This window comes from Bos mutus, chromosome 29, assembly GCF_027580195.1.
Source record: "Bos mutus isolate GX-2022 chromosome 29, NWIPB_WYAK_1.1, whole genome shotgun sequence".
NCBI classification, from domain to species: domain Eukaryota; kingdom Metazoa; phylum Chordata; class Mammalia; order Artiodactyla; family Bovidae; genus Bos; species Bos mutus.
The window spans coordinates 36,843,756-36,854,344 of NC_091645.1; the positions used below are offsets into that span (position 1 = coordinate 36,843,756).

The 10,589-nt window shown below is 44.8% G+C and overlaps 2 protein-coding genes across 3 annotated transcripts in view; one reads left to right on the forward strand and one right to left on the reverse strand.

The window, feature by feature from the left end:
• VPS37C (VPS37C subunit of ESCRT-I) overlaps nucleotides 1–9,795 on the reverse strand; it is a 32,105-nt gene extending 22,310 nt beyond the window's left edge. The window contains exon 1 of one of the 2 annotated variants that reach the window (XM_070365058.1): nucleotides 9,691–9,795. The gene's annotated coding sequence lies outside the window, so the exon portion shown is untranslated. Of the gene's footprint in view, nucleotides 1–8,134; nucleotides 8,274–9,690 lie in introns of those variants that run through there. The other variant, XM_070365060.1, reaches the window with a different exon arrangement.
• On the forward strand, nucleotides 2,533–4,349 carry LOC102285325 (DEP domain-containing protein 7). Its single transcript, XM_070365137.1, has 2 exons — nucleotides 2,533–2,772; nucleotides 2,836–4,349. The coding sequence occupies exons 1-2, from the start codon at nucleotides 2,700–2,702 to the stop codon at nucleotides 4,296–4,298; spliced, it is 1,536 nt and encodes a 511-aa protein (XP_070221238.1). The 5' UTR covers nucleotides 2,533–2,699; the 3' UTR covers nucleotides 4,299–4,349.
• Nucleotides 9,796–10,589: the final 794 nt, after the last annotated feature.

Sequence of the window (10,589 nt, forward strand, 5' to 3'; positions counted from 1 at the left end):
GACCCTACAAATTTCTGGGTCCAGCAGAGGCAGGTAGGTGCGTTGTCGGGGGTTGGGGGGGGGGTGGCAATAGTGCAGTCACGGAAAAAGAGAAACCAGGCCTGAGCCTCCTCAACTCTACTCATGACTCAGGCAGCAATCTACAGAGGCCATCACCACACAGGTGAGACAGGGCTGAGCTGTATCAGCACCACGGTGAGCTCTAGACTCCTCTCCCTCCTGGTGCACAGGAGCCATAGGAGCCAGGGTCTCTGGCAGCTTCCTGCCTGGTTTTAGCAGACTCAGCCTTCTCCAGCACTCTTCCACATCCTCCAGGAAAATCCAGAGAACACAGTCAATCAGGGCTGCTGAAGACTGGTTTTTAAAACACCCAGTGTTTGGTATCACACTCAAAACCTTGTGCTCTTCAGCTTGGCATTCAAGGCCCTGCACCAGCAGAGCCTGAGCCTCCTCTTCCAGCTATATCTCCCTCCACGCCTCCATGGGCTGTGGACTCCACTTGACTCTCTGTTCTACCTATTCCCAGAACAAACTAAAAGCTTCCGATCACCTGGCAAATATTCCGCATCTAAAAAGATCAATAAGATGGGGACCCTGTCCTCTAGGAACCCCAAGGTTTGCCGCTCTGTCTTTGCTCTTACTATTCTGTCCGCCTAGCCTGGAATTTCTTCCCTATGCCTTCTCCAGCTTGAAAATGCCTGGTGATCCCTTATTGTCAGCTATCTCGGAAGTATTCCTTGCACTTTTCCCAAAGACATCATCCTGCCCTCCCATGGTGCTCTTTACATGAAGTGAAGTGAAAGTATTAGTCACTCAGGTGTCCAACTCTTTGCAAGCCCATGGATCTTCCAGGCTCCTCTATCCATGGAATTCTCCAGGCAAGAATACTGGACTGGATAGCCATTCCCTTTGCCAGGGGATCTTCTCAACCCAGGGATTGAACCCAGATCTCCCACACTGCAGGTGGATTTTTTACTGAGCTACCAGAGAAGCCCAACACACCATGCAGCAATGTCTATGTAGGAATCAGCATGATTCTCCAGCAAGACTGGGAGATTCCCAAGGGCCCAGCATATGTCTCATTCACGCCTGCCTGCCTGCACCAAGGTCAAGGCCTATGCATGCACGAGGTCTCCAGTGAGTGCTGACAGCAGGGGGACCTTCTGTTTTTGGCAGACTTAGAGGACCAGGGTCCAGACTTACTCTGCTGCTTCAAACAACTCCAAACCAGACAAAATAAATGTAACAACAGTTTCCAGACACTGGATGTGAGGCAACAGAGGATGGATTCCTCAGAGGGTCAGAGCAAACGAGGTTAGTTCTTCTCGTCCCAACTCTAGACAGTTTCCAGGCCATGGCACAGGGAGGGGGTATCCAGGAAAAGTCCAACAGTCTCCCCAAGTTGGGAAGAGAGAGCTGGGACTCTAGGTAGCCAGAGTTCACAGGAGACAGATACACACAGAGAGATCTGTGGAAATCTGCAGGAGATCCCCCTCCATGTTTCTGCTGAGTGTTGACAGTACTGGTCAGGATTAGAGCGAACAATCCTTGAGCCTCACATTGAGCCAAGACTAATTTGTGCCCCAACCCACCAGAGTGGAATTACCTCGTAACTCATAGAACATCAGTAGGGCACTGAACATGGCGTTGCTTGGTAGTGTGAAAATTAATGGTGGTATAAAGGCTGGTCTCAGCTATCACTGCTGAACAGTAAGCCTTCAAAAGATCACACCATTTTCAAGTAACTTAACTGTCCTCAAACAATTCCAAGACTATTTATAAAAATACAAAAGTAACCAGAACCCAACAGGGCAAAATTCCCAACATTCAACATCTAAACAAAAATTTTCAAATATACCAAGAAGAAAATACAATCTATAATGAGGGGAAAACCAATCAGTAGAAACAGATTCAAAAATATAGATAATATAACTAGCACACAAGGACATTAAAATGGTTCCTATAATTATCTTCCATATACTCAAAATGCAAAAGAAGATTAAGCATGTTAAGCAGTGACAAAAAAATAAAAGACCCAAATCAAACTTCTAGAAATGGAAACTACAAATGTCTGATATAAACCATGCCATACGGAAATAAGAGCAGATTAGACACTACAGAAGGAAAGATCGATGAACTTGAAGAAACAGAAACTATGCAAAAGCAACCACACACATACACACACAAACCGGGGAAAAGGTAAATTCAGCATCAGACAGCTGTGGAACAACTTTAAGAATACTAAAATACATGTGACGGCATTTTCCAAAAAGGGGAGAGAGAATAGAGAAAATCCCTAAAGAATGACTAGTTGAAAAATTTCCAAATGTGATGAAAGCTTTAAATTCACAGATACAAAAACTCAATTAACTCAAGCACAAGAAATATGAAAACTACCCAAAAAGTGAAAGTGAAAGTCACTCAGTCATGTCCGATTCTTTGTGACCTCATGGACTAAACAGTCCATGAAATTCTTCAGGCCGGAATACTGGAGTGGGTAGCCTTTCCCTTCTCCAGGGGATCTTCTGAACCCAGGGTTCAAACCCAGGTCTCCCACATTGCAGGTGGATTCTTTACCAGCTGAGCCACAAGGAATGCCCAAAACTAACCAAGGCACATAATAATTCAATCATTTAAAATTAGTCATGAGACTTCGCGGTGCGGTCGTCTGAGGCGGTCGTGTCCCGGCGGCTGCGGCCATGGCGACGGTGCGGGAGAAGGCGGCGGCGCTGAACCTGTCGGCTTTCCAGAGTCCGGTGCAGAGGCCTCCCGAAAAGTTACACTCCGCCCCCGCCCCTCTCTGTAGCTGCTATGCAGGATGCTTATAGGATAAGCGTTTCAGTGTAGCCCAGAAGCCATTTGGAGCCACATATGTTTGGAGCAGCATTATAAACACTCTTCAAACACAGGTGGAGGTGAAAAAACGAAGGCACCATTTAAAAAGACACAATGACTGCTTTGTTGGTTCAGAAGCTGTGGATGTCATTTTTTCTCACCTAATGCAGAATAAATATTTTGGTGATGTAGATATTCCTCGGGCCAAAGTGGTAAGAGTTTGTCAGGCACTTATGGACTACAAAGTATTTGAAGCAGTTCCAACCAAAGTCTTCGGAAAAGACAAAAAACCCACATTTGAAGATAGTAGCTGCAGCCTTTATAGATTCACAACGACACCTAACCAAGACAGTCAGTTAGGGAAAGAAAACAAAGTATGTTCACCTTCCAGATATGCAGATACATTATTTAAGTCCTCTGACATCAGATCCACAAGTTTAGAGGCTCTGTGGGAAAACCTGAGTTTAAAGCCTGCCGACTCTCCTCGTGTAAATATCTCTGCAACCTTGTCTCCACAAGTTATTAATGAAGTGTGGCAAGAAGAAACAATAGGGCGACTGCTCCAGCTTATAGACCTTCCTCTCCTTGACTCCCTCCTCAAACGGCAAGAGATGATACCTAAAGTTAGTCAGCCTAAGAGGCAGCTTGACTTGGTCAACAACAGGAACTATCTGGATCGAGGGATTCTCAAGGCTTACAGTGATTCTCAGGAAGATGAGTGGCTCTCTTCAGCAATTGATTGCTTGGAATACCTTCCAGACCAGATGGTGGTAGACATAAGCAGAAACTTTCCTGAGCAACCAGATAGAATAGACTTAGTGAAAGAACTTCTGTTTGATGCCATTAGCAAATATTACAGTAGTAGGGAACCTCTGTTAAATCACTTATCTGATGTTCATAATGGAATTGCAGAACTCCTAGTGAATGGGAAGACTGAAATAGCATTAGAAGCTACTCAGCTCTTTCTAAAGCTTTTGGATTCCCAAAATAGAGAAGAATTTAGAAGACTGCTGTATTTCATGGCTGTTGCAGCACATCCTTCTGAATTTAAATTACAGCAAGAAAGTGACAACCGAATGGTTGTGAAAAGGATATTCTCAAAAGCTATTGTTCACAATAAAAATTTATCCAAAGGCAAAACTGATCTTCTGGTGCTCTTTTTAATGGATCATCAAAAAGATGTTTTTAAGATTCCTGGAACTCTACATAAAATTGTCAGTATTAAGCTCATGGACATTCAGAAAGGAAGAGATCCAAACAGAGACGCAGGATATATTTATTGCCAGAGAATTGATCAAAGTGATTATTCTGACCATACAAGGAAGACAACCAAGGATGAGCTATTGAATTTACTAAAAAATATTGAAGAGGATTCAAAACTTTCCACCAAAGAGAAGAAAAAATTGTTAGGTCAATTCTATAAGTGTCACCCAGACGTGTTTATTGAGTATTTTGGGGACTGAGTTTCCAGTATCTGTATATAACTTGTGCATTTTAAGAATAAATTATGTATCCTAAAGATTCAATCATATTGTAATATTAGATGTTCCTCTAAGTATGAAACTGTACTTAATAAAACATTTTTTTATAAAAAAAAAATAAATAAATAAAATAAAATTAGTCATGAAAGTAGCCAGAAGTAAAAAAGAATGAACAGGTGAACTTCATAAAATAAAAATGACAGCAGATTACTCATATGAAACAATGCAAGCCAAAAGACACCAGAACCACATCTTAAAATGCTGAGAAAAATATAATCGACTTAGTGACATGTATGACAACAAGAGTATAAAGGCCACGAGGGAGGAAATGAGAATATACTATGTAAGGTTTTTATACTACATGTAAAATAATACAAGATCACTTGCTTGTAGACTATGACAAGTTATGACACATATCATGAATCTTAAAGCAACTACGTAAAAAAAAAAAAAACTAATAAACTGACAAAGGCAATAAAATGGAATTAAAAAAAAACTACTTGATCCCAAATTACTCAGAAAAAAAAAGGGAGGATATAAGAAGAAAAAACAGGACAGATTGAAAACAAACAGCAAGATGATCCAACCAGAGTTAACCCATCAGAGGTAAACCTGGCAGAGAGTTGTACCCTGGGCCCCAGATGCCAGCAGATCCCCATGCACAGCACTACACAGTGACAAGAGAATCCGCCAGGCCCCAGCACCCAGCATCCCATGTGCCTCACACTTAAGGCCTGTCCCTCAGGTGACTGACTGCACCCCACTGAGGAGACTCTGACACAATGTTCTCCAGATGGGTAGACTCACACTTCATCCTGGACTCAGAGCACACCTGTCAGAGGGAATTGTATGGAAAACATCCCAGTTGACATGCTCAGGTTAAATTAAAACGCATGATCTGAAGCAAGTACAGTACAAAGACTTTCAGAGTTAAACTTAACTACAGTAATAATCACATTAAAAGTAAATGGCCTAAATATCCCAATTAAAAGGCAGAAATTAAAGGCTAAATTTACAAAATGCAAAGCTCATCTATATGCTGCCTACAAGAAATTCACTTTAAATGTAAAGACACAAACAATTCAAAAGCAAAAGGATGTAAAGAGATACACCACACAAACACTAATTTTTAAAATACCTATCCATTTATTTAATTGTGATAAAATATACATAACATTTTCCATTTAAAATATTTAATGTGTACAGTTTTGTAACATTAAATACATCACACTGTTGTATTTCACCACCATCTACCTCCAGAACTTTTCTATTATCTCAGACTGAAACTTGTACTTCTTAAACATTAACTCCCATTCCTCCCTTTCCTGTGCCCTTGACAACCATCATTCTTCTTTCTGATTCTATGAATTTACTACTCCAGGTACCTTATATATGAGGTTGTTGTTCAGTCACTACCATCTCTTTGCAACCCCATAGACTGTAGTCCACCAGACTCTTGTCTATGGGATCTTCCAGGCAAGAATACTGGAGTGGGTTGACATTTCCTTTTCCAGGGGATCTTCCTGATCCAGGCTGAACTGGAATCTTCTGCATTGTTAGGAGGATCATTTACCCTTTAGTGACTGACTTATTTCACTTAGCATTATTGCTTCAACTTTCATCCATGTTGTCAAAACTTTCCTTCATTCTTAAAGCTGAATGATGTTCTGCTGTGTGCAGGTATCACATTCAGTTTACCAATTCATCTGTCAGTGGACCCTTGCGTTGCTTCTACCTTTTGGTTATCGTGAATGATGCTGCCAGAAACACTGGTGTACAGATACCTGAGTCTGTTTACATTTCTTTAGGGTATATACTCAGAATTGGAATTGCTAGATCACATGGTAATTCTATCTTAAATTTTTTGAGGAACTGCCATACTGTTTTCCACAGCAGCTGTACACTTTACACATTTCCACCAGCAATACAAGAAAGGGATCCATCTGAGCCACTGGGCTTCCTTGGTGGCTCAGATGGTAAAGAGTCTGCCTGCAACGCAGGAGACCCAGGTTCAATCCCTGGGTCAGAAGATCCCCCGGAGAAGGAAATGGCAACCCACTCCAATATTCTTGCCTGGAAAATTACATGGACGGAGGAGCCTGGCAGGCTACAGTCCATGGAGTCGCAGAGTCAGACACGACTGAGCCACTAACACTTGCCAATACTTCAAATGGTTTTCTTTTTTCTTTAACAATTGTTATTCTAATGAGTGAGAAGTGGTAGCTCCTTGTCATTTGATTCACATTTCCCTAATGACTAGTGATATTGAGTATCTTCATGTGCTTATTGGCCATCGGTATATCATCCTTGGAGAAATGTCTATTCAAGACCTTTGTCAAATTTAACCTTGTTTTTTCACTGTTGAGCTGTAGAAGTTCTTCAAATATTCTGATATCAATCCATTAGCACTAATTGTTTTTAATTTGGATTGGCTATATTAATACAACACAAAGTAGATTTCAGAACAAAGAATATTACCAGGGATTAAAAGGGTCATTTCATGATAAAGGAGGTCAATTCATCAAAAGAACCTAACACTCCTAAATGTTTTAAGTGAATTATAACAATTCAAATCATACAAACTACATCCTCCATTTACAACAAAGTTAACTTAGAAATCAATGTTCACTAGGCGGAAGAAGAACAAAATAATAGCATAATGCTGACTTTCCTCTTTTACTACTTGTAATTCCACCCAGGAAGGAGCAGATAAATTAGCAAGACTTACATGTCTTCAATGCTAGGCATACCTGACCTGGGTCATTTGTTTCATTTTCTTGGTTCAGTCTTCCCTCTTCTCCCCACCCTAAACTCCAAGGACTGCACTTGTAAGCCACAGCTAAATTACAACAATCAAGCTGTTTGGTGTTTGCTCAAGCCTTTCACATAAACCAATGAAAAGGAAGAGAAATGTAATGGAGCAAACACCTACTTAATAAACCTCCTTTATAGTCCCCAAACCTCAGAGACACTGTTGCCTTTACAGAGATCTCTCTGTCATGGGACAACTATGCAGAAATAAACTGGAGCCTTCTGAAAACCCCAAACTCTAAGGAGAAACTGAACAATTTCCAGACAGAAATCCAATCAGATTAAAACAAGGTCTTTGCTGACCTGATTAGGTCAGTCTGGAAAAACCCTACCAGGACTGGACAACAGTGTCCAAGAGATGATTCATACAGCTGGTTACTCTGATGCCCTTTTCACAGCAGATTAGCAAATTACATAGCAATAAGCAAAAAGACAATAAGACCCCTTAGGAAAAATTTCACTTCCAAGCTCAACAAATCTACAAACTCCTTTTTTGTAAAGCAGTGCTTCCAAACTTGCCTTACAGTAAGAATCACCGAGTTTAAGCGTTAAAAATACAAATTCCTACGTCCTTCTGGGCTTCCCTGGTGGCTCAATCGGTAAAGAATCCACCTTCAATACGGGAGACCTGGGTTTGATCCCTGGGTTGGAAAAATCCCCTGGAAGAGGGCATGGCAATCCACTCCATTATTGTTGCCTGGAGAATCTCCATAGACAGAGGAGCCTAGTGGGCTACAGTCCATGGGATTGCAAAAAGATGGACATGACTGAGCGACTAAGCACAGAACAGAACATGCCCTAGAGAACCTAAGCAAGAATATCTGGAGGTGGGGCTCCATATCTTTGACAAGCATTACAGATGCTTAACAGCCAGCAAATACATTAGCTTGGAAATAAGGCTCACACACAGGTTAAAACTCCCAATGTGGCCACTTACTGGCTGCAGCACTCCATCTAACATCTCTAGGTCTCCCTCACTTCATCCGCAAAATGGGCTCACCACCTACCTTGAACTGTTTCCAGAATTCTTGCTAACTGCTACTGCTAAGTTACTTCAGTCGTGTCCGACCCTGTGTGACCCATAGACGGCAGCCCACCAGGCTCCCCCGTCCCTGGGATTCTCAAGGCAAGAACACTGGAGTGGGTTGCCATTTCCTTCTCCAATGCATGAAAGTGAAAAGTGAAAGTGAAGTCGCTCAGTCCTGTCCGACTCTTAGCGACCCCATGGACTGCAGCCTACCAGGCTCCTCCGTCCATGGGATTTTCCAGGCAAGAGTACTGGAATGGGGTGCCATTGCCTTCTCCAGAATCCTTATATGTTCACAAAGCCCCTAGAACACTGCCAAAAGCACAGGGCAGCAAGGTAAAAAATCAGAGCTATTGCTACCTTGAAATAAAACAAAAAAGCCATAGAAGCTGTCCAAATGAAATCTACTAAGAAAAATTTCAATCTAATGGAAACTACAAAGGCATCAAGCCAGATTTCTGGCATGATCTAGGGGGAAAAGCTTTTCTAGGCACTATGACTGCCAAGAATGCTAACTTTCTCACTCCAGGGTCCAGAACTTCACTGCAAGTCCTCTCTCCCATCCAGAACCAGAGTTCAGGCCTGCGCAGGGTCACAGCTTTGGACAACAACCATAGAAAGTCTTTCCTTCCCAAGTCCCTCTGTCACCACCACCTGCAGCTCTAGGACCAACAACAGTCAGAGACCTGACAGTCAAGTGGAAGCATCTTGGTTGCACCAGTAGGAGATGGGACTCCTGAGTAAGAGGCAGGCAGCCAATGAAGAGGGTGGGAAAGGCCTCAGTCACAAACAGTAGTATCACTAGGACACTGCCGAAGTCTGTAAAGTTTCCAGAGTTAAGGTGGGGCATTCTCAGGGTGAGTGACCCAGATACTGGACAGCTGAGAAAGCACTGACTTGCTGAAACCCTGAGGTGCAGAGTCAAACACACACCCACTCACCCACCCTCTTGGAACCCAGGAGGAACCAGGCACACCTTGGAGATACACAAGCACCAATAACCTTTGTACCCTGCCGGCCCAGAACTAGGGATTGGTCAGTGATGCTGGGACAAGAATACAGGATAAGAACAGATCCAAGCTGCAAAGGTCGATCCTCACTGCCCTGGAGAAAGGGCACAACCCAAAGGGTTACAGACCAGAGCGTCATTTGGACTCCACTCTGCAGCCAGACTGCCGCTGGCAAGTCACCGCACTCATACCTCTTTCCCCACCTGTACGATGGGCAACCTGATTCTAATGTCACCAGAAGTGTGACTGGCAAGACGCTCAAGTACGGGGTGGAGGGAAAAAAGCGAACAGTGATGGGTGAAGCGAGGCTGGACACCGGACCTGGGCGGGGAGCTCGAGTACTGCCTCCCTCCCGCGGTTCCACTGCACCGGGCAGGAACGCCGGTCCCGGCGGGAGTCACGCGTCCCTCGCGCCCAATCACCAGCCTTTGCCAGGTGAAGTGGGCACGCCCGGGGACGCGCCGGGAGCGACGGCCAGCGCCGCCCCATTCCCATCCTCGCCCCTCCCCAGATCCGACTCACGTACCCCAAGCCGCCTCCGCAGCTGCCACAGCCGTCGGGGGGTTAAATCGCAGCCTAAGCCCACATTTCCGGAACCGACGAGGCCCGCCCCCTCCCGCCGGAAGTGACCCCTTCAACGTCCGGGCGCTGGGAGCCGAGTCCTACGTCACTCTTCCCGCAGCATGTTGGGCGCGCTGCAGGCCTCTGAGTCACCACGATAGCGTACCCCCGCCCCCCCCGCGCCCCCAGAACCCCCGGGAACACTCGCCGCCACCCGGGGGACCACACCCACGGGAGGGCCCACGAGATCCCTCCCGTGAGAGGGGAGGCTGGCCCCGCCCCCACAAGCCATTGCCCCGCCCCCAGAAGGGACACCGCCCATTGGAAGGCCCTGGGCGAGTGCGCATGCGCAGGTTTCCGCGGATTCTGTGACAGAGGAGAGATGGTCTCCTTTTTTTTTCTTCCAAACAGTACCTGACCTTCAGGGTAAGACTTAAAGTGGCCCAAAGGAGACCCGAAGGGAAACGAATGGAATTCCAGCACCAAGGGGACTCCCTCGACGGTCTGAGCTCAGACTTAGGAATCCCCACGCCAGGACTGAAGTGATCAGTGTCCTAAGTGTCCCCAAACAGCAGTGGCTGTCAAACTGGAACTGACTGGCTGGCTCCTCAAAACAACTGAGTAGCTTCTGAAAAGTAATCTGTTTCCCAAGGCCCTCATTTGTTTATTTCAGTCTCTCGGTCGTGTCCCACTCTTTGCGACCCCATGGACTGAAGCACGCCAGGCCTCCCTGTCCATCATCAAATCCCGGAGCTCACTCAGACTCATGTCGATCGAGTCGGTGATGCCATTCAACTATCTCATCTTCTGTCGTCCCCTTCTCGTCCTGCGTTCAGTCTTGCCCAGCATCTAAGGGCTTTTCTA